This window comes from Centrocercus urophasianus, unplaced genomic scaffold, assembly GCF_019232065.1.
Source record: "Centrocercus urophasianus isolate 14NV4802_14NV808 unplaced genomic scaffold, USGS_Curo_1.0 seq_10, whole genome shotgun sequence".
Lineage (NCBI taxonomy): Eukaryota > Metazoa > Chordata > Aves > Galliformes > Phasianidae > Centrocercus > Centrocercus urophasianus.
The window spans coordinates 91118113-91142860 of NW_024884142.1; the positions used below are offsets into that span (position 1 = coordinate 91118113).

General features: G+C 40.8%; 1 protein-coding gene across 1 annotated transcript in view; it reads left to right on the forward strand.

Annotated features, from left to right (window-relative positions):
- The window catches only part of SPTLC3 (serine palmitoyltransferase long chain base subunit 3), a 149316-nt gene extending 125371 nt beyond the window's left edge, over nt 1-23945 (forward strand). The window contains exons 10-14 of the mRNA XM_042817639.1: nt 4574-4793; nt 6889-7015; nt 18702-18837; nt 19721-19850; nt 22197-23945. Of these exons, the coding sequence (XP_042673573.1) occupies nt 4574-4793; nt 6889-7015; nt 18702-18837; nt 19721-19850; nt 22197-22310 (727 nt within the window). The 3' untranslated portion in view covers nt 22311-23945. The remainder of the gene's footprint in view (nt 1-4573; nt 4794-6888; nt 7016-18701; nt 18838-19720; nt 19851-22196) is intronic.
- Nucleotides 23946-24748: the final 803 nt, after the last annotated feature.

Consider the following 24748-nt stretch of genomic DNA (forward strand, 5'->3'; position numbering starts at 1 on the left):
TGCATTCTTAAGACTGTTAATATTGCTTTTTTTTTTTTTTTAAGGAATTAAATAAGTTTTGCTTTGGGGACAACTAATACAGAATTTAAATAACTTGGTCAGAGCCATTCTCCAAGTTAAAATATCCTGACTTGCAAGTTTGACTTGGCAAATTTATACAGAAATGCATTTTCCAGAGATGCAAAAGAAATGCTAAGCTTTCCTATTTAAAATAAATATTGCTGTATGGGACACTATAGTCTTAGTAAGGTAAAGTTGATGGTATGGAAAAAAAAATTGCCTAGTGTTTGCATTAGGGGTATGTTAAAGTATTTACGCTGCTCGTAAGCCTGGACTCACTAGCTGGCAAAATTTGAAAAGGGCCATTGTTAGCCAACACGAACATTTCTGGAAGCCAGACTTGTGTTTGAAACCATAAGCCACAGATTTTCTTTGGTTACAACTGAAGGCAGAATTGGCCTTTTGGCTTGGGAAGCACCCAAGCTACATGTCAAACAAATAGCAATAAGTATATGATTGTTTGCTTTTAATGTATCTAGCATCTTAAAAGAAAAATCATAGGAAGTAAATTTAACTGCTAGTGAGAGCTGGTTCTTGACTCAGAATAGCCTAGGAGGAAATGTATTTCCTTTTTGTTCCAAATGGGGAGACGATCCAGCCATCAGTCTTCAGCTCAAAATGCATGAACAAGTTTTGGCCGTGTCTAACGCACAAATTAAAGTGACTTGCTAAATCATATTTCTGTTATTTAAATATCCAGCTAATGTTTTTCTTGGCTTCCACTATTTCCAGTTCAGGATTAATCAGTTATTATGTTCTTACATGGTTTCTGGTAGACTTCTGCTCTCTTGCACACATATTTACCTAAGAGTCAGGTAGGCTGAGGACGAGGGAGGAATTTATAAGGTATCAGAAACCCATCAAAACAAATGATCTGTATTTCCCCACATTTGATTTGAGTGTATTTTCTTCCAGCTCAGAAAACAGCTTTCTGCTTAACTGGACATTATCCAATTCTTTTTCACATGCAGTAGAAGTTCTTTGAGTTTCAATAACAATACCATAGGAAATTTATTAGGGTTGTTTTTTTATTTCCTGGGATTGGATGTTAGGACTTTAGAAAAGAGTGGGGTAACATTTAATGTCCTTGGCCAGGGACCAGCGTTAAAGGTCAACATTTCTGTCATTTCAGTGTATGGCACTGTATGTGAGGGCTGTTGGAGTTTCCTTAAACTGTTACTCTAAACTACAAAACAAAGATTGTTGTATGAAAGCCCGAGGTTTATGTAAGAAAATAATATTAAAATAAATTAAAAATGCAGTGCACATAGTTTGGGAGTAATAGGTCAGGAATGGAGGGATTTCCCAATTACAAATCAACCTGAAAGGGGAACAGGTAATTTTTCAAATGTTGAAAGGACTGTAATGCTGGTGCATATATAGAGAAGTTGAGTGACGGAATTATGAAGGAGATAATAGGTTGAGTGTTGGTAGATTACTTTTTCTGACAGAAAAAAAAAAAAGATTGAAACTATGTTACTATGGTAGATTGTTGCAAACTGTTTTTACTGATAAGTTTCAGAATAAACTGGACAACACTTGTCAGAGTATATATCCTGCCAGGAACAAGCTTGTATTCCAAGAGAGATGGCCTGCACAAATACTCTCTCACCACACCTGGCTGTAGAATTCATCAGCTGCTTCAGAAAGACTCTCAGTGGCTTGTTGGGATTGAACCAAGCCTCAAAATTCAGTGATCCCAAAATTTTGAGTTACGTCCTCATGTCTGAAAGGAGATTCAAACTTTGTGCATACTGAAGCAAGCTCTTCTGCCCACCCTCTGAGCAAGGAAGATGAGGGTAAGCTGCAGTCTAGAAGCTGTACATCCCTGCAACCAAGCTAATAATTTTTGCTGTGAGACAGGATGTAATACCACATAATGCTAATGACTGGCATGGGCAGACCCAGCTTATATTCATCTGCACACAGCTCTTTAGATGTGCCTGAGCAGATCTGGAAACAGATTAGTAGTTTTGTGCAAGTGACACAGCCAGACTGAGACAGAGGCACTGCAGTTCATTTACTTCCAGCTCTCTGATTTAAACTCAGTTGATATCAATTTTTACTGAAGGACTCAGTAAACTTTCCACTTGGACTACCCAGGGAGACACATGAAGTGAGTTTTATCTCTGAGCAATTCTAAACTGAGCGGTGTTTGTATCACAGATCATCTCCCAGAGTCAAAAGCAAAACCAGGAATAGAGTGCCACAGAACCAGCTCTCATCTCTGCCGTCAGGAGGGCTGAGGCCTGTTCGCATAGCAGCCCAGGACGTACACACAAAACCAGCAGTGCTCTACCTGCCCCAAGGATGCTTCAGGCCCTTGTTAGGATCTCTGCCAACTGTTGTAATGTTCATGTCAGCCAGTGTCTTTCAGGAGAACTAACTCAGCACTGAAAATGACAAATACACAGTAAATCAAGCTTTGTATTTTTAATTTACCGCTCTTGTTCTCATCTTTTTGAAGAGAAAAGCTGTTTTTCTCACCTGAATCTCCATGAGCCATTCTTACGTGATGCCCGTGTGAATGTGGAAAAACTATCCTTCTTCTTTTCTTCCCCAGCTATTTCTGGAAGACACAGTGGGGGATGCTTCTTTGTTCCCTGCAGTGGTGCTCCTTGGCCCTGTACTTTCTCTCTGAGCACTTAGCCATCCTGCAAGCTGACCAGATGGCCAAAACTGCCCTCCCTAGCACGTGGGATGCTTCATACCCACACACACCCAGAAGCTTGGTCTAATTTTTAGCTGACTAATGGTTTGACTTTGGGTCATGTGAGGACTGTGGGTTCTGCTCTTATACTCATTAAGAAAATACCTGTGGTGGTTCAAGTTGCTTCTCCCGGAGCTGCAAAGAGCTGCTTGACTGCTGGAGGGCTCTGTCCCCAGCACGGGGTGACAGGAAGGAAAGCTTGGTCTTTGAGAGCTTGCAGTGCAAGCCTGTCTGCCCTTTGCTGCAAGAAACTGTGGTGCCATAAATGTCCCCATGGCTGCTTCTTCTATGGCTGGACAAGACAGAAAGGCAGGATCTGCCACCAATCACCTGGCACCCAAAATTGTGCCTACAGGTGGACACAGCAAGGCTCTCTGAACCTGATCAGCACGGGCAATCCTTGTCCATGGCTGCTCCCCAGTACTGTTCATTGAAACTAATGGACACTGCTGATTTCAGGGAACAAATATCTCCTAAACTTCAAGCTGTTTACAAGCTTACTCAGGAGAACAAAAGAAAAAGTATAAAACTTGTAAAACATTGCCAACACATCATTTCCCTTTTGTGGTACTGACCTTCCAGCTGCGTAGATCAGCTTGAGTGACAGTCAGAAGAGTCTGTGAAAGCCACTGGCCCAAGATCACTAAACTGCCAAGAGGTTGTATTGAACACGCTGCTCATTTTTACATGCCCTCTGGGAGCAAATGTGACAGTTCTACTCACCTGAAACTGCTGTAGCACATGCCACTAGATAACACAGAATGCTTGGCCACAGAATGCTGCTTTCTGGGGTGCATAGTGCACTCTCTTTGGGTTTGATAGAAAGTATGTAGCATTTAAGGCCTGCTCACTAGAACTGATGAAGAGAATGCGTGCAACTTGTTATGAAGTGAATGCTGAGTGCACCAAAGCATATCCAAGCACTACTTTAGTTGTCCCACAAAGGTTTTCAAGACATAATAGTCTTCACAGCAATACTATTGATACTTCATCTTTATAGAATTTGAGGGCATTCCCATTGTTTCCCAGAGCTTTCATTCTGTTGTAGAACTCTCCTGTGCCTTCTAAGTTACTGATACAATTACCAATACAGAAGATATATCATCTTTTCTTGTTTCTAGAGCTTTCTATACACCGTTACGAGAAGCTTAGAATATTTCTGTTTCCTATGTGACCTTAAGAAAATAAACAGAAAAAGAATGGAAACATTTTTCCATTCATCTGGTAGGAGTAACAAGATTGGGTTTGAATTGTCTTTTCTAATCCCTGATTCTCTCCACTCTGAAGACTGAGGCTGCTCTGAGCCATGGCACTGTCTGTGCATTTCATGTGGGCCATATTAGAGCCAATTCCTCTGCCCCAGGGTGATTTTTCTCTAGATCTGTTATCCAGAAATGTTGACATAGTAGCAGTAGATGGATGAAGGACCACTGTGAATTATAGCAGTTCCTTATAATTCATTACAATATATATATTTTTTGCAGTCAGATGTAATATGCTACTTTGGTGAATATCTTCCCTTCATTTTGTACTTTTCCTTCTCTTTTATGGCATGTTGGCAATTTCCAAACGTTCAAGGACTTTTTGGCTATTTTTATTTGCTTGAATTCTAAAATTATTTTACTTTTATACTTGTTGGAAGATGCTTGCAGTGTTTCTTTGAACTGTAAATACAAATGGAGTTTGCAGAAGATCTTCCATGGGGTAACTGCACTATGCACTTAATGCCTATGCTTCTTTGGCAGTATTTTAAGGAGAAAAGAAGATACAGGATTTGTTGTTTATCTGTGATTCTCTCCACAGCATGGAAGGGTCCATTGTGCAGCTGCCAGAGATAGTCTCCTTAAAGAAGAAATACAAAGCCTACCTCTATTTGGACGAAGCTCACAGCATCGGTGCAGTGGGAGCAACAGGACGAGGAGTTGTGGAGTACTTTGGTATGAATCCTGATGATGTTGACGTATTAATGGGAACATTCACAAAGAGCTTTGGTGCAGCTGGAGGATACATAGCTGGCAAAAAGGTAAAAGGAAAACACAAACAGGAGGGGGAAATACTTTCTCATTACATGAGATGAACTTTTTTATCTTTTCATATAGACTGCTTTACACGAGCACAATTCTACAGATAGTGCCACTTTTGTCTAAATCCCAAATGAACATTAAAAAGTGTCAGAATTTCTTATTTTTGTCTCATGTTCATGTTACATAATTTGCTTGGGTTGGGTATTTTCATGCCACCCTGATGATTTTTGTTTGCTTTGGAAAAGTTTAAAATCTTTGTGGTTGTCTAAATATACCTCACTACATTAATTTTCATGCAGACTGCTTGCTACTTTATTTCCTGTTTGTAAACAATGTATGGAGCAAGATTGAGAAATTGAAGCCACAGTTTCATCCACTGATACAAAATTCCTGAACAGTTGTGGATTGTCATAGCTGCATTTTTAGGATGGAGAAAGAGGATTTACTTCAGGATCTCTCGCAATAGCAACCTCTTTGATCTCAATTTCTCCACATGCATTGACAAAACAACCTCTTGTCAACAGAAAGTAGAGCTGAACTTGTTTTAACAGGGAGTGTAGGAGAAGAGAAAGTGTAATCAATGCCATTGTGAAACATCATCATTTTTACTGCTTAGCAAAGATGTCAAGTAGTTGCTGGTTTTTTACCCTCTTCATACCCTCAAAAATACAGGAATGTATTTCTAAAGTAGTTTACTGAATGAGGAGATAGCCTAGTCAGACAGCTCATATGCATATTGTCAGGAAGGTAGGAAGTGTAGAATAAAAGGGATGTAAGAAAGTGTGAAGCATCTATTTCTCACCATCTTTGGCAGATTTTGCACCTGGAGATCTTAAAACTACTGTACAGACTACTGTAATGCATAAAGAATCAACTTCCTTTTGTTTGCTTCCTGAATTTATATCTGAAGATTTGACTTTTACAAAGGAAAATTGGCTAATAAAGCTAGAAATGATAGGATGCCTGAACCTCTGAAGAAACATCTATAGCAATTCATCATCTAATCCTTGGAAGTTTTCTTAAAGGAAAGTGGTCACTCTTTTCACACCTGGTGTATCACTAAGCTTTGCCTCAGGCTTCTGGGCCTTGGCAGCAGCTGTTCACCTACCTTCATTTATGCAGCCATAAACTTACAGGGGTTCTTTTTGCTGGGTCAGTAAGAACACAGAAGCTTTCTCAGCTGCTTGGTTAAACCCATAGGATTACAATTGCAGTGTAGCAATGCAACAGTGCACAACATATATAAAGTTAAATAAATCTTTTTTCCTAGCACTGAAGTTTCAGCATAGATTTAAGCAACTTTTATGGCAATAATTTGTGTCAGTATCTTTATTTTCTGGAGGCATTTTTTTATCAAAGCATAGTTTCAAGCAGACATCATCTCTTTCTCACTACCATGCATTTAGCTTTTGGTGCAATAACAGTTACTCAGCAATTTACATATGTTCATAAATATGCACTGTTGTAGTAGTGGTAGTCTTAATCTAGTTCTGAATTCCTACTCAATCCCTGCATTCAGGAGATACTGGTACTTTAAACATGTAGTTTAAAGTTTAGCAGTGCTTTTGTTAGGATCGTGGTTTGTGTTCTTAGATATGCAGGGAAGTGTTAAAGCAGCTCTACAGATTGTAACATGACTGGACCTGTCACACTAATAGGAAGTTTATGTTGTAAGAAGTGTGTGTGCTAATAGCCAAAGACAGATTCCAGTAGGGCTACTTTTCCTGCATTAGATCTTGTGGCAGGGAAACTGTGCTGTTGTCATGTAAGTTTTATTTCTTCCCATTCATGGATGGACTGAACAGTATTTTAAAAGCAGCTCTTCGTTGGCCTTTACATGATTTTGGCTCCTTTATAATGTCTCAGCGCATACACGTTGTTTTATTTCAGCTGTAATTGCCTCACTTAAATTGCAAAGTGCTTGCACTTGCCTAATGTTTCTTCAGGCTGTGTATTAATGGGAGCGGCCAAGAAAGTAAACAGCTGGTGAAACCTTCTCTTTTTTCTGCACTTTCTCACTCTGTGTTAGTTAAAAGGGAGATGTGATGTCCAGGCACCTCCAAGTTCATTCATACTTTGTTTCCCTTGTCTCAGGGCCTCGTGGACTTTTTACGAACTCATTCTCACAGTGCTGTGTACGCCACATCTGTGTGCCCACCTGTGGCAGAGCAAATCATCAGAGCAATGAAGTGTCTCATGGGGTTAGATGGAACAACGCAAGGTAAGCCACCCTCTTTAGCCTGTCCATTATTTCAGTTACATCTACTGGGTACAGATGCACACAGAAGGAAACTGAGAAGGTAATGCAATACAAAGTGCATCATTTTTACTGTACAATTAATATCTAGATTATCATCTTGCTAGGTGCAATCAGCTATACTACTTTTTCCACAATTACATGCAGCAGAGATGGACATACTCTGAATTCTGACTCTAGTCTACCACTTATAGTCATCAGCTTTGCAGTAACAAATAGAAGAAGTACAGAAATTATCCTTTGAGTTTGCAGTAGGTGTTTGGAAATGCTTGCCTCTATGAGTGCTGCCACTTCAGCTCTGTATAAGTATGAACCTTCAAAATGGCAAGCATCTGAAGTATGGCACAGAAGTTCCACGTGAGTGTGTTGGATGTTAAATTGTGGTATGAGATGATGGTTATAATAGCTCCCACCTTACAACAGAATTGGATATGGTGTCCTCGAACTAGTTTTGAAATGTGTTTTGTCCACCTTCACTTCACACCTCTCTCCTGCCTGCCCCCCGCGCCCCCCCCCCCCAAAAAAACAACCATGTACGTGGCATCTTTACAAAATGTTATGTTTATATATATTTGCTGAAGTTGCAGATGCAGGTACAGTCCAGCATTCTGTGTAAGATGCTTTCTGTGCAGCACACAACAAGCAATACCGTGATGTATTTCCATCTATATGTACCGTGACTGTTTGTAAGTGATATTGATATGTAATCAATACATTAGTTCGTACCTCAGAGAAAAGCTGGTGGTTTTTGAATTTGTATGGTCTTTGTCAGCAATACCTGAGTGTCACATCATTGTGTGATTTGCAGGTGCAGATAAGACTCTGCTGTGAATTGCAGTCTGTTTTATATTAGCCCAGCAGGGCTGTGCTGTTTTCTCATTCCAAGCGCAGGACTAACAGCAATTCTGTATTAGTCCTCCCTGGTAGATTTAAGTGGGGGAAAGGTGGGGTTGGAAAGGAAAAAAAAGTATGTATGAGGATGTAAGTGAACACTGCACTGCTCTGCATTATTCTTCTGTGGTGGCCTAGAAGTTGGTTTCCTGCCATGATAGATACAAGACTATTGTGATGCTTATCACAGCCCTTCAGTGAGGCCAGAGTTTACAAGGTGCCAGTGAATGAAAGAAGGGACACAGAATCCAGTTTCAGTGCCAAATTCTTCTGAGTCCAGTAGTGAAGTGCTGCAAAATTCCAGTGCATTGTGTAGACCATGAGGAAATGATGCTTTTGCCATTTTGACAGAGAAGGCAAGTTGGAAACAGTACTTACCCTCCTCAAGTGGAAAGGTTAGTGCAACGTATTCTGATGTCTACATCATGCTCCTTGTAAGAGACCAGGCTCTGACATGTTTCTTCTGCCTTGGGAATTGTGTGCAGCCCATCCTGCTGTGCACTGGACTGTTTGTAGGAAATGCTGCCGTCAGAGGGCGGCCTTACACTGAGCCTTTCCAAGAGTGCCATACTCAGGGCTCTCCTGCATGTTGCATGTAAGATATTAAACACACAGAGCATTTCCAAACCTCCAAAGCCTCTTACAAGTGACCTTCAGCTAGTGTGGTTCTGCAAGCAGCTCAGCGCAGGCTAGTAGAAGAATGTGGTTCAAGACAGAGCCCTTTATTTTATGCATGTCAGGTTGTCTTAGGACTGAAGAGTTTGCAATGTCTTCTGTTTCACAAGCAGTGTTCTTTAATGACACGATGTTTGCATTTGTGCACAAAGTGCTTATTAAGCGTCTTGCAAATTCTTTAATAAACTAGTGTGCTGTTAGTTCTTTAAAATTTGTCTTGTAATGTGAAATGCAAATAAATAGAAGAACAAGTGGGCAAACAAATGTCATAGGTTACAGTATTGTACAAAGGCTAGCAAACTGACTGTGATGTGTAAAAACACTTCTTGCCCTTCTGAGCCAGACTCATTATTTTAGCCTGCTGTGTTTTCTTTCATGTGGGCCTTCCTTCATTAGGCTGTCTTCTGGACTACCAAAAAGAAACCAAAATATGGGAAGAGCTGTTGTGCTGGCCCACACTGCAATGCTGCTTAGGCGTACAGAGAAAGGAGCATGGTGACTCAGAAAGGAAAGAGAGAAAGCTCTGTCTCTGCTAGATAGCTTTGTTTCCGAGGACAACAGTGAATGAGTTATCTTGGTCTGCTGCTGCAGAGAATGGTGAACCTTGGGTGTGAGCTATCCTTATGGGAGCATCAGCCATGTAGAGAGACAACAGGCAGAGAGGTTTCAAGTGATAATGGTCCCTCTGTGGAACTGAGATCCCATGGCTTTTCTCTGAAAGCCTGATGAATTGGCAAATTATTTTGCAGCTTATTTCAAATAGCGTTCCCTCCCCAAGGAGAATGGGCAATCCTTTCTAAGAGCATCTGATTTGGTGGCTTGTCCTCCAAAGGGCATTTCTATGGAGTAGGGAGCCTTGCAGAAAAAATTGCAAATGTTTTGGAAAATAATGAAACTATAGTTTGCTAGAAAGTTCTGTGTTAACTAGCAGGTACTTTCTGAGAAGAGTTTGAAATAAGGGGGTGACAGATGTGTTAATCTGGCTTGTTGTGAACTTCATGACTAACACTTTAGTAGGTTAATAGAAAATTGGGGGAAGGAAGATTGATTTGATCATCTGAATTGCTGCTCAGAAAATATTCAGTCTTTTTTGCGTTTCACAGTTTTCTCTTATTTTCCCAGATGTTGTGCTTTTATGTTTTCTTCCATGTTTTGCCAGTTATTCTCCACAGTTCTGTTAAGCGTCTGATTTTCGAAAGAGTAGGGTAGTTGAAATTATATGGTAAATAATACTTGAGGCCTGAAATGCAGTAATACTCTTCGTGTTTTATCCTGGTTTGTACCCAAATGATTGATCTCCCATATTTTCTTCTTCATTCTCAGTTATTTAAAATATGATTGATTGGAAGTCAGTCATGGAATCATAGAATGGCTTGGGTGGGAAGGGACCTCAAGGATCATCAAGTTCCCATCCCTCTGGCACGGGCAGGGTTGCCAGCCTCTAGATCAAGTACTAGATCAAGTTGAAACATTAATGTCATGATAGTGTGATGTCTGTATCTTGCAATTTCATCCTCTTAAACTCAGTAAAAGAAGTTGGGAGCCTTTTTAGTGGAAGTGCAATTCCTGGCATTTTTCAGTGTGCTTTACAGGACTCTGAAAGTCAACAACTGTTAGAACAAGGCACATTTATTCTTGGTAGTGTAACATCATAGATATTATCATAGTTCCTGCAGTAGAGTTGTTCAAAAGTGTATGAACTTGTGGCAGCTGTGTTTCCTTGAGTAATGTCATAAGGCTGCAAGTTCCACACTTCAGCTCATACAGTCTATAAAAAACTCATTTTATCCTTCTTAAAACTTGGTGACCTTTTCATCTCAAATGTGTCTCTCCTCATTTATTAGAAGATATGGGAAGCAGAATTTCCCTTGGCATTTACTCTTTATGATTTGTAGTGTAAATATTCTCTATACATGCTCCTTGTGGTTTCTCATTACACCACTGGAGATACCTCAGGAAACCGAGCAGCTGCCTTAGTGGTTTTAGCCCTACTCAGAGAGCTTGGACCCATGCAAATGTTCATGTGCGCTTACTTGTTTGCGGCCCAGCTCCTGCAGCTGTGACCTTGGACCTTTTTTTCCCCTTCTGCCTGAGAATACTGAAAACATTCTTATGCTTCAATATGATAGGTAAAGAATAAGACCTCTAATCAGATAGAATTAAAATTGCTGGGAAATATAAAACAAATTTCTTAATTCTAAATAAATTATAGTTGTATAAAAATCAAATTGCAGCATTTTAAGGGATTGTTTTTCTCTCTGATGCACGCATACAGAAATTCATCAACAGCAATGGGCACTTTCAAGTGTTTTTATGGGACACTGCAAAACTTAAAGCTATATCCTCAGTTATCTGCAAGTCTTCATTGAAAGGGAATTCCTGACGCTGTTTAGACAGAAAGTATTTCGTTAAAATGTGATGTACTTTGCGGTTTGTGATGATTGGTTTGTCTTCTTGCAGCTACTTCTTTTTATTTCTGTTTGCAGCAGATCGTGAGTTCTTGCATCTGAGTGCATTCAGAATGCAAAGAAGCTGCAGAATGCTGTTTTCTGCTTTGGCTTGGCATTAAGAGTATCTGGTTTTAAAAGGTTCCTTTTTAAGACATTTCCATCTGCCTTAGATTTTTGCATAACTGGAGGAGGACCAGCTTCTTAAACATTCCAATTTCCAACGTTTTCCACTGCTATCAGAGTTCAGCAACCTTTTGAGAACATTATCTTTGCCTTAGTTTGACACCATGATAACCTGGCATAAGCCAGCACTGAGAAGGGCAGCCTGGAACTCCTTTCAGTCTTTCTCCCCATTCCTGGCCCCTTACTTGTGCCCCATTTCCTTACACCAGCACCAGTGTTCGTGCAGCCATGCAGTGAACTGAGTCAGGGAACTGATCTAGCTGAAAAATAACTGAGGTCCCCACGAATGATTAGCCTACAGCCAAATGGTTCCCTGAGCCAGTCTGCCATATGGCTGGATGCGAATCTTAGTGCCAGGACTTGAGCAGCTGAAGCCAAGGGGAACGATCCTGTTTTCAGCAGAGTAAATCTGTGCCAGACTCAGCTGATCATGAAACTGTTTTGTAAGCTGTAATACTGCAGGCTGTGCAGTGACAGACCCCTTGAACCTGCTTGAAACAGCTTGCAGAAGCAGGCAGACAAAAAAGAACCATACAGGCCTTTAATGTTCCCTCTCAAATTCTCCCCTGCTTCATTCTGAGATGATTGCTTCTCTCTGGTCTCCGTCAAGCAGAATACTGAACCCTGCTTTAAGTTAATATTCCCAATAGGTATGTGCCTACATGTAGAGCACTGAAGCAAATTTAGTCCCTGTTTGCACAGCGTTGGCTCTGTGACTAGTGGAGTGTGACAGTGAAGATGCTAATGTTGATAATACGTTGTTATGACTGTTATTTGTCTAAGCTAAACATCACAGATGTTGTCTTAGTGGCAGATAATGAAACAGAGCTGAATTCTGCTGTCTTTACTCAGAGTGGGACATGCTGTTCCAGTGAAGCCACGTGATTTGTGATCCACCTTCTAAAGGAAGCCAAGTATATCCAGGGACAGCCCACTGATATGATTAAGAAGGGAATTTGGAATAATAGTATTCACAGTGGAACTTGCAAGAGCTCAGAGGATTGATCAAATCCTGCCTCTTCGGAAGCCACTTTTTCCATAGTCAAAGTTAAACCAGTGCCAGGTCCTTTAGCAGACCCTACCCGTGGATAGGTCTCACTTTGTTTGCAACCAAGCATTAACTGCAAGTAAAGGAGAGCTATGATGAGCCTGTGAGCTTCTCTGCATGTGTCAACATGCAATCTATTGGATGATTTTCAGCCTGCCCCCAGCAGAGAAAGCCATGCTCTTAAAGGGACAGTGGGACACAGCTGTCTTTTAGGGGTATCTTTGCTGCTGAGACTGAGCACAAGGAGCCTTCCTCCATTCCAGGTGCTGCTTGCCCAAGTAGTCCAGCACTGCTTTCAGCAGAGGAGCATGAAGGAGAGAAGTGCCTTTCTAACTGCATTTAGGTCATTGGTATTTCAGAAACACCTAGTGTGATACAGAGGGGGCACGTGGAGCACTGGCTGGCTTTTAGCTGAGAGGCTGATGTGCTTTGAGATTAATCACCTGTGCTGGGAGTAAATCAGGCTCAGACAAGGCTGGCTGCTCTGTCCCTGTTTTTGTGGGGGACACTGAATGCTGGCTTTACATATCTGAATATTAGTAAGAAGCTGGTAGGTGTAATCAACTCATTTGAGAAATAAGGTAAAAATGATAGTATTTGTACAATCTCTCCTCTGTCTGCTTCAACTGACGTTACCTCTTTTTCTTCCTGTAGTCTGCTCTGGAAAGTGTTTTGCAGCAGTTCACAGTTAAAATTGGATCAACTAAGTAAGTCCTTAAAGGCTTATTTAGCAGTTGAGTTAAGTTGAAATTGCTAGGTTTATAGTTGGCTTTAGATTGGAGGAGAAAATGTCCTCACTTCTCTCCAATTCATAGCAAAGTTACTTTTTATAAAGATTTTTTTTGTCTGAGAACATATTTCCTTTAGGCACCCCAGTTTTATAGTGTTCTATTGGTGATTTAATGCATGTGGAGGTACATGTGTCTTACTCTTATAATGGAACAAGAGGAAAAAAAAATCTGTCCATCTGCAACAGTTTAGTGAGGAAGAGCTATTGTTTTCCTTTTTTTTTTCTTTTTTTTTTTTCCCCAGCCTTTGCAAGTTTGCTTTCTTACTATCTAGTTAGTCAAGAATGGCAGGGAGTTGAGTTCTGCACGCAAAGAACGCAGATTGAAGAGACACACTGACAGTGGTATGTAAAAGTTTGACTGTGTGACCTAATTCATCTACCCAATGAACCAGCAGCTGGAGGAGATTAAAGCAGGTGAATTTGTATTCTGAAGAGTCTACACATGCCAAAGAAGAGTGCAATGTGGGATTATCTTCTTTCAGGAAAAAAAAAAATCTTATTTTTATCTTATTATTATCTTATTATTATCTTATTTCAGGAAAAAATAGCTTTCCTTCAATTAAAATACACCTGAGATCTGGATAGGAAAGGTTACAGGTTGCTTATTCCTGTTTTCAATATACTGAGTCAAAATTTCCAAGGTTGGAAGCCTACAGGAAGAGTTCAAAGACAGCGTGTTTGTGCAAGAACTGAACGCAGCCAGCTTCTCATTATTAAAACCTTGCAGGAGGAAAAAGCAGACATCTCTGGAAGAGGAAAGCAAGCTTTTGTTTCAAGGAGCTGATAGTTTTACTACCTCTTCTGCTGCCAGGATAAGGTCCCCAGCTGGTGTAAGTAGCACAGCTCTGCTGAAGTGTGTGGAGCTGTGCCAGGTAACACCCATCTGCAATCAGGCCCGCAGTCAGGCTGCCTTCCTGCTGTCAGAGTGCAGAGCTGCTCCTCACTGCAGGCAGGTCTGTAGTGTAGTCCAGTGTGCCACTGAGCGTCCCTTGCTTCCTCTGCTCCACGTGACTCTGAACAAGTGTGTTGCTTCAAAGAAATCATGAGCAGGCCACCTGTCTTTTATCATTGCCTTCTCTCTTGCCTTCTCTTAGTTTTTGTTAGTTTTTGTTGGTTTTTATCCTAAACTAAACCATATTAATTGTGAGCTGTAATGCCTTTGAAAAGACTACAGAGATTAATGAGCTAAAACTGGCAATGTGCAATAATGCATGTCAGATAAACCATTTTTCCTATAATCTCCAACACTTTAGAATCTTGACATAAATATTTTAAAGCAGTGTAACAAGTGTAATCTCTGAAGGTACCAGCAGTAGGTGTACTGTACAAGTAAATAATCAGAACTTCAGTACAATGCCAGTAACCTGTGTATCACTGTAAGTTCCTGGCAATATGAAGACAACTTGTGAAGCTTAAGAATCCTTTATCCTTCAGTTTTCCCTCTTTGTGTCCCTTTTCAATTCAGCTGAAAAGAACGTGCAGCTCTTCATAAGGTCGTTCTCAACCATAGCTGCAACTGGGGAGCATTAGTGGGCTTCATTTCAATTAGCAAAGGGTCGGTTTTCCTTTGTCCGGGCTTTCTGTTCTCTTTGAACATGTGCTATGTTGTGGTTCACTTGTTTTAGGGAGTGTAACGACCTGAGTATCCTCCAAGCTATGCTGTAGGCTATTTGCATAGGCTGTGGAGGCTGTAAATCCTCAAGAATTTTGAAAACTAGGAAGTTCTGAACAAATATATTTGCTGAGGCTCTGATCCTGTAGTTAGTGCTGTACAGGCAAATTCTTGCCCTCAGATAGATGCAGTTGTATCCTTTTAGTTCTGACTCTGCAGATTTTTGCTCATAAAAAGAGGTGGTTAGCAAGACTAAAAGATGCAAGATGACAGCCTCAAGAATCAAAGAAAATAGTTCTTAAATAAAGTGCCTGTGATTAAACATACCACAGTGAGATTTGGTCTAAGATCTAATTCTAAACTGAATTCCATCACTTTTATGCTGATTTTATCTGCAGTGTAGGGGGAAAATGGAACCAATGAGACCAAAATAAACATTTTGCTCTGATCTGCCTCCACTGTCTGACTTTGGAGGGTCCCATATAGGACAAGAAAAAGCACTGAAATACAGTTGAAAACCTTAAAGGTTTTATTGTTCTTATCAGGACAGCGTAAGATGGTTGTTTATATGCTGTGTGTATGTGGTCTTGGACCACAAAACTTGACATGAGAAAGGAAAGTGTTGACACTTGGTAAAGAAGTAGGTTCCTCCCAGCCAGCCACCCACCAGTGTTTGTAGCAATCGTCTCCTAATGTGCTTTTTTTCCCCTCCAGATATATGCGAATGCTCTGATCTTTTATTAGGCTCTTTAATGCATCTCTGCAAGTGACATTACTATTTCGAGATGTTTCTAAAACACTGAAGTGGCTCTTTTGCATCAGCGTTGGCTTTCTTCAAATGAGGTCCGTGGGGATTTTCAAAAGGATACCCGTCCCATCACCAGCTGTTCGAGGACATGGATTTAGCAGGGTAGAATTGCAAAAGGAGGTGTTTGGCACTTAGGGGTTGCCAGAAAATGCCCTTTTGGCTGTTGTGTTTCTTTTGCTTTGGAGTTGAAGTTCTTGGTATTTAAAAGAAAGAGAAATGAAACGATCAACTCCTATGCCGTGTGCATATGGTTTGATAAATACTGAAGGGCCTGGAATCTTGCGTGGCTGACACTTTGTTTCCAGCTTTGTGGTAAACAGCTGAATAGAGTGGAGAAGGCAGCAAGTATTAAGCTGCATCCGCCAAGAACATCTGTATTTATGAAAACTTTCCCTAATCGAAAATCTAGTAGTTTCAAATGCTGAGCGTTTGGAAACTAGCTTAGGGGCGGCTAAAACAGCAAGAAGCAGCAGTGGCTGTGAGCCCCCCGTTCAGCTCACTTCCCCACCCACCTCCTTGTAAAGTGGGCATACAGGAGACATTAATGAAGTCTTAATTAAAAGGTTCTGTCGTCAGACTGCAGCCACATTGTCCTGAAGTTCTTCTTTCAGCCCCTTTCCTTTGCCACCTCCCCTGCCTCCATCACTCCTCCCCACTATTTCCTCCTGGTCTTTAAGATCTACTACACCAGAAATATTTTTGGAAATACCACAGACTATTGTTTTTATTAGTGACTGGAAAGCTTTGTAGTAGGATGCTTTTGTGTTTCATTTGTTTTCTTTTCTCTGGCACAGCTGTTTTTGTTTTAGCAGCATTAGAGAGATGGTTAAACTATTTGTGGCCTTCTCTAACCCAGCAGATCTCTTCCACCGAATGCTTTAAGCTGGATGACCGAAACTGTAACTAACAGGTTGTCTGCGTGGGCAGTTCATGCATAAAGTTACATATTCACTGGTTTTATGAGATCTCCTAGTTTGTTCGGCAAGTCCCACTTTCCCTATAAATTTTCCAGCCAGAACATTGACAGAGCCTTCACTCGGGAAGATACAGAACAGATGAAGCAGTAGATCTTGTTCAGACCTACGCGCTCTCGGAAATGATTAGTGGAGAAGAGGTTTATGTAGGTATGGTGATCCCCACTTCAGCCAGGAGGGGACTGGAAGAAAAGGCATAGCAGGTGCTGCAGCAGAATGTGGTTGGAGGACGAGTGTGTCAAAGGTGGTGTGCAGCAGGTGGAAGTGCCTGAGTTACAAGGAGCAAGATGGGACATCAGGAACCAGGCACCCGGTTGGGAAACGGTGGCAGCAGAAAGCTGTAAGTGGAGAATGAAGGGAACGAAAAGGAAAGTAAAATGAAAAAGTAAATGGAAAGTGAAAACAAAAACCACTTGTGCAAATGCAACGTAAAAGCAAATGGAAAAAGAGAGAATGAATTGTACTGGGGACTTCAGTGCTTGTGCATGGTGAGGTGATCTAAGCAATACTGGAAGTATGGGCTAGTGAACAAGAGAAACAAAAGATAATGTAGCTGAGATGTTGTCCAACTAAGTCCCATTCTTACTACATGTTTCTAGCACATCCTCTGTTGTGAGCACGAGTGCCTGCACAGTGCCTGCACAGTGCCAGTGGTTGGAGAATTCATCTGCATGACAGTGCTGTGGCAGTTTTCTTCCTGGCCGGGAGCGGCAGGTGGAGGACCTGGCTTGATTCATTGTGTGACTGAGAGCCCAGGGCCGGTGCTGGGGAGGCAGCGGGAAGCAGCAGCCGTGTGGGTATGGGTTAGGGGGCACCATCCCTGTCAGCATCGTACAGCATTAGAAATGCAGCACATGGATCAGCTTGCTGATGAAATATAATGTGGGTAGAGTGGGGAAAGGGCATTCTCTGTAGGCCCCTGCCTACAGTAATGATGAGTGTGGCTCTTCTCTTTTGCATGCAGTGGGTAGGGAGGCAACTGTGCTTGTCAGTTTGCTTTCTTGGTGACACTGCAAAAGAAAGCTGAGCTGACTTTTATAGCGGACTTTCTCTGCTGTTTTTGGCCTTCTTTCTTTCTTTTTTTTACATTTAAAATAATTGTTTTCAAGTCTTCTGTCTGTTCTGCTGGGGGAAATATCTGTGGATTAGTGGCTGAATGAGGATAATGTAGGAACCAAAATTTGTGTCTGAAATGTTTGAAAAACTACAGTCCTGCAGTGTGCTGGAGCACAGCAGTGGCTCAAATCCCCAGAAACCAGGGCAAGTCTGCATAGTGTCTGCAGCAGGACCTATGGAACATGCTACAGGACATTACTGAAGTGAATACAGTAGTTCAAAGAAGTATCAAGGACTAGGCAAGACAGGATTTAAGACAACATATTTTGGATCAATTAGAATTCCTTATAAAATCAGACTTCATGCCACAAAACTAAAGCTTCTCATCAATTAACAGTTGTCCTTACTGCAGTAACATGTATGGTTACAACTGCATATAATTCCATAACTTGCTTACTCTGAATGCTTGCGTGTAGCTGAGCGTTGTCCTGTGAATGAGAGGGTGTGAATTGTTTGATGCAAGTGACAAAATGTATGGAAGGAATTGTCAGGTTGGGCCTCTGGGATCTCTGGAAAGAATAGGGAAGCATCTCATGGGATCACCACATTTTCCATCTGAGCATTCCTCATTTACTTTGCAAAAAGAAGGTGAGAGCGAGTTGTCTTTAAGCTTACCCATAGGCTGAGTAAGATAACTGCCTAAGATATGAGCAGTCTTGTAGAATGCCTTCAGTGAGAAAATATATGAATATATTGATGTATTGAGATCTGTTGTTTCTCCTTACTGTGAACTGTGTTGAGAATGTACCCTATCTATAATGCCCTGTGTCTGTAATGACTCATACCTGCTCCTCTGTGTGTGTCGTTCAGCAGACTTTACTCATTGCAGTACTGTAAAGCGAATTGTTCACGTCTATATCCCCAGAAGACATGAAACAAGACAGTTTCTGCCAGTGGGAAGGCACCGTGAAAGCACAGAAATATCAGCTGTCTGTCCTACAATGCCATAACAGTCCATATATCTGCGTTTTGCTCATTCCACGCTTTTATTCTAAATGAAGCGGCGATGCGTATATCTCAGTTGAACTTTCTGAATTGTTACCTACAGCTGTTTCCAGCCCATTACCTTTGCACTGACTATTCTCCCAACTGACACATTTCAGGGCTCCAGAGAGTGCGCCAGCTAGGGAAAAACACGAGATACTTCAGAAGAAGACTGCACGAAATGGGCTTCATCATCTATGGCAATGATGATTCTCCTGTGGTCCCATTACTCCTTTATATGCCTGGTAAGATAGGGTAAGTACTGAAAACATCTGATAAGCAAAACCAACATCTTCCACTTTGAAGGTTACTTGGTATAAGCTATATATAGTTGATATATATAGAAAAATATAGTTGTTTTTGGTAGATGTTTCATAGGAGAAGCAGCATCTGTTAGGTGATTTCATGGAATAACATTCCTGATAACATTTAGAAATTGGATTTTTTAACTAGCAATCCTTGAAAGGGATAAATAGCCTTTGATGTATGAGTTGGTTTTGATGGATTCTCTTTATCCCCATCTGATATTCGAACAATCTTTGCACAGAGAAGATGTTTTACCATTCAGTACCCATCGAGCAGCACTTACGCTGTGACACAGACATAACAAATATAGTGGTCAGCACACAGGGAGATTTTGCAGGTTACCTGGAGTGGTTGTGTGCTGTAGGTGTAGTACAGGCCTCGCAAAATGCTCCCAAACAAGCAGAATGCTTGTAGGAGCAACTAAACCATCACGCAGTTTGTTTGATTCCTGTTGATGAGTTGGAAACAAGCTCCAAGACCTTCCAAAGGCCTGACTTCTTCAGTGCTTGAGGTCTGCAAAGGCCCATACATTTTGATTTGCACTCAAAGCCTTTGATTGACATGAATGACTCGGTTCTACTCTACAATACTTCCTCTGCTGTCGTACCACTAGTATTTGATACTCACTTGGTTTTGTGAGCTGTTAAACAGCAAACAATTTGGTCCTACTGATAAGATTCTGGCTTTTATGGAATTCAGTGAGAATATTACCATCCACTTCAATTGAAGTCAAGATTTTACCCATTGTTTTATTACACTTGAATGTTTTCTCTTTGTGGTCAGTTTATTAGAGGTAATTTACTTCTCTTTTTTTTTCTTCCTCCCTCTGTAGGGCTTTTGCAAGACGCATGTTAGAAAAAAATATCGGGGTTGTTGTGGTTGGGTTTCCAGCTACTCCTATCACAGAGTCCAGGGCTCGGTTTTGTGTGTCAGCTGCGCATACACGGGAGATGTTAGACACGGTAAGCACAGATGTCGTGCTGAAATTAATTTCAGATGCCGAGGGGGTTGGGAGGAGCTGTGTCTCTGTTACTTTGAATCTCAGTAATTCATTTTTACGTTTGTTCTTCTAGTCTTATCACTTGATCTTTAAAGGCATTGTAGTCTTATATATTTTATTTTAAAATACAGATTATGAGACAGTTAATTTACTGTGTTCTTCTATTTCTAGTAGTGGCCAAATCTGTCACAACTAATGAAGACATACATGAAAAACACAGCAAGACAAAAAAGTTAACTGATAGGTCAAAACTATCAGAGTAGGAAACCTGAACTGATGTGCAATAATTGCAGATCAGTTTTTCTATGCCCCTGTGTTCATTCTGTATTTCTACTTGTTTCTCAAATTGCAGTAGTACATGGGACAGCCTTGGGGGTACAGGTGGAAACTGTAAACCGTATTTAGAATGGTTTAAACCTAATGAGGTTTAATTGGTGCTGTCTGGCCCCTTCAGTTCCGTAACTTTCTCTGACAACAGAAAGACTATCAAGAATACGTTGAGACTTCCATTCCAACGCAGTCAGAAATGTGTTTTAAAAAAAAACCAAACTCTTTGACATTTTTCATCTCCCCTTCTTGCTGAAGGTCTTTTTTTCTTGGCTTCATATATAATCATCATTCTCAGAATAAACCAACTTAGAGACAGGCAGTGCTGAGGGTAGCAGTACATTTCAAGATTTCATTTTCTTCTCTTTGTACAAGTATGATGCTTAAAGGAGAAACAAACCAGAAAACTAACCCTGGGAACATAGAAGGCATTTGAGTAGAAGATGCCACTTCTTCATGCAGGCAAACACCTGTGTCTGCCTGAAAAGAGCCCCTGACTCCTGTTTGCATCCTGAGATTCGTATGGGCTAGAGGTGGGAGCCCTGCCTGGTTAACCAGCTCCTGTGCCAATGTGGGCCTCACTCGAACAACACTGAGAAATCTGCTTTGCATGTGTGCAATGCAAAATCCCTGCTGCTCTTAAAGTTGCAGTAGTTCTTAGCGGGGTATGATGTCATAAAATCGCGTTATGTACACGCCTTGATTGCTGTCACCTTTTACTCTTTGGCTGTACAGATTTTGGCTTACATAACTGGTAGAAATAAAGGAGGTTGATCTGAAGATTAATCTCTTGAGGTTGCTGCTTTCCTTTGCTTCCTCACCACCCACCCCAAGCTTACATCTGTCAGGCTTACATCTGTAAGCCATCACTGCATGCTTGCTTCTCCTACTTGTACATCACTGCTTCCTGGTGCCAGTGACAGCCTGAAACATTTCCCAGCTATCATTCTTGAACATACTGTGGTTTTACCTTGGAAATTGAAGTCATTTCTGTACTGTTTGTGGCATTCTTTAAATGTCCTTACATTGTGGGGGAATGGAAATGCCCTGAGTTTAATTACACGCAGGCTGAAAGGTTTTCTTAGGGCAAATACTTTGTGAACATTCCTAAATCCAGTGTAGTAACAGGTAACAAGCACAATGAAAACCTCCACCTCCCTTTGGCAAAACTTACTTTGAATTTTAGTCTGGAACTATGAAAAGGAAAGATCCACTTGGCAAGCTGTCAATAACAACCTCCTTAATGATTTTGAAGCTATCTTTTTGCATGAGCCATTACTGAAATATTTCTCTCTATTCTTGAGCACATTTCAGTGGCCTAACAGAAACAGGCTCACAATCTAATTTGCTGTTTTCTTTGCCAAAGGTCTGGCACTTCTTGAGTGTGGTTAAGATGCTGCAAGATGTTTAGCTGCTTTTCTGTGATGTAGCACTTTTTGAATCTGCTGAGAGCTGGGGGCACAGCTCAGCAAATTGCAATACAGTCCTAAAGCATGACTAATTCTGCCTATGATATTACAAGAAAACAGTGGAACACATTAGAAATACCTTGCAGGGTGTTTACAAGGACTCTGATTAGCATTTTGTTCTGAGTCTCATCCAAGAAAATATATTTCAGTCTTCAGGATCTGAATGGGAAACACTGAAGTATTGCCTTACATGTGTCTTTTTCAAAAGCGATCATCACTTTTTACCTGGATTATTCTTTGACCCCATGCTTCTAGAATGTCTTTTTAATTTGTGCTCACATTCTGACTGATACACCATGATCTACTGAAGGAGTCCTTTCTCATGCATTCTCACGGATGCTGTTGTACATCAGTGGCTGAATATTCATTATGAGAAACATAAAGCAACATTTGCCCTTTGTACACTTTGTGTGATGGCTTTATGGCCTTGTTCTTCTGCTGTAAAGTTGAAGATAATGAAACTCCATGTCTTTTCCCAAGAGAATTGACACAGTGTGATGGTTCTTACACAGGTTTTGAATGCTCTGGATGAATTGGGTGATTTTCTACAGCTGAAATATTCACGGTATTCCAAGTCATCTCATCCTGAACTGTATGAAGAAAGTCGGTTTGAATTTGAAGATTAAGTTTTCTGCCCATGAAGAGAACATTATGATGCTACAAAGGGGGGAAAACTCAAAACCCAAATATGAATGCATTTCTTTCCTTCTAAGGACAATTTTTGTTTCTCAGTTAATTGAAAGGAGGGAAAGCTTGATTTTTGCGTTTTAATGTATCAAATTTCTGTATTTAAGAGACTGAAATATTGATACAGATTTGCCTCCCAGGAGATCTGTTCTTCTTATGGTATTTTTTATGCAGAATGAATGCATCCATTGATCATGTTGCTAGCATACAGCTTTTGTTATGGCCTCTTTTTATGAAGAGGCTTCAGATAGTCCTAATTTTGACTGAAAGAATAAAGGTTAAAAACCAAATGGATCCAGTGTAGTATGGCAGTATAACTGAGCTTCATCAGTGAAATTGAATTCTGTCTGCTGAAGAGCATAAATCAAGACATCGCTGTGGATTGCTACAGAGCAGAAAGTGACCTCTTAACTAATTTGCCCTATCGTGCCTTTTTCCAGGGACAAAAAAAGAGTTAGAAGATGGCTAATGCTGAGAACAAGAACAGTTACCTCATCAGATATTTCTGACAACAGATTATGGGAAAGAGGAATGTTTCCTCCCCTCCACAGACCCTTTCTCTGCCACTTCAATATACTGTAAGCCTCATATTATAGAAAAGTTGGGGCTTAGAAATAAAGAAATGTTTTTATTCTAATGTATTTGACCTACAGCCTTCCCCATCTTATCACGACGAGAGCTTCTCAGCAGGCTTGCTCCCTTTTCATGTAGCAGCAGTAAATAATTTTAATAACCATTTAACTTTCCCGTAAAAAGCTTGATCAAAACAGTCAGATACTCGCAGTTCACAAACTGCAGATGACATTTATGGGCCCATTCCTAAGTTTCCTGAACTACTTATGGGCTTAATAAATTCACTAATAAGTACATAATGCCCAAGTTGTTAGTTATACAGAATTGTGACGTTCGGGATACCATGAGCAGTTCTCCCACCTGCTAAATTGAGAGCTCTGCCATTCCTAACTGCACTAACGTCACCCACTTAATAACATTTCTTGAAATGTTCTTGTCTGGTTTATGCATGTCAGGGATTGTTTTGCTTGTCAGGCTGCAGGCTTTTTGAGTGGCTTATTTTTCAAATAATTGATTATGTCATCTGAGAGGAAGACGTCCTTGTTCTCCTTTCCACTGCTCAAGTGACATATGCTCAAAGATGCTTGGAGGAAATGTTACAGTCTGCAGCTTCCCTGCAATGCCTTCAGCAGCAGAACCATCGGCCTCGTGTGGGCTGGGTAGTTGGAGGGATATTGTAGCTTTTTCCCTTTTCTGTGGTGTTGAAAAGTGGTTCTGCAGCTTTAAGAATGAACTCCAAACCATTCCACACTATCAAATGTCATTGTAAACACATCAGATGAGAGATGTTTAGGTTTCTGTTGCACAGATGTACCACACTTTCATGTTCTCTTGAAAGCTGTGGCGTAAACTTAACCCGCAGCTGCAATATTAGATTTAAGAACAGTACAATTAAATTGCGGAGTAGCAATTACACTATATTACTCTCTGCTTGTTAAAGCTGCTTTCAGGATATAACAAGGCTGATTGGTTATGAGGGGCCACTTTTTGTTGGGTTTTTGTTGTTGTTGTCATGCAAGTTAATAAAAATCCAGTGGTGCTATAACTTTAAGAACTGATTACAACACATTCCATGATATCAGATGTTGGCTTTAGGAAACATTTATCAAGGGCTGGGGCGGGACTAAGTGGTGTCATGTGATTCTTCGCTCCAGACTTGAAAAGCACTGCAGAGGTCCAAGGGAGCTGTGTTTGTGGACAAGAGCAAATTCACTGTATAAATATTAAAATATCCTTGGACATGGGACATGGAGAAATTAGGAAAGGTGGGCTTTGTCTTTAAGTAACTTGGTGATTTGTGATTTGCAGCTTGGCTACATGCAGGGTGAGTGCACTACTACAAAGGAGATGGGCTGAGAAATTTTCACAACCTGTTCCTCAAGGAAAAATACTGAGCGTGATATATTGCATTTTGATCTCCATTGCCGAACATCTGCGACCAGATCCTCAGTTGACTTCTGACCTTCCATCTTGGGGTGTCTGGCCGTAGTTTATATTTCAGCAAGCATTATTATATGTGCTGTTGCAGGCAGCATGCTTTTTTCCTCAAAGAGAGGCCTGAGATTGATTAAGCTACGGAATAATCACTTTTTGTCCCCCTATAGGGGAATGTTTTCTGTCTAAGGCTGAATTCCTCCTGCCCTCAGAACATTACTCTCTCTCATATTAAGGAGACAGGACAGCTATTTTTCAGAGACTGTTGGTTGATTTATTGTATGCTTTCTTCTGATTTCTTCCATCCCTTACACATTAGAGCAAGTACAGGCGGACTATCCCTGTGCTTGGGGAATGTTCTGGGAGAAAT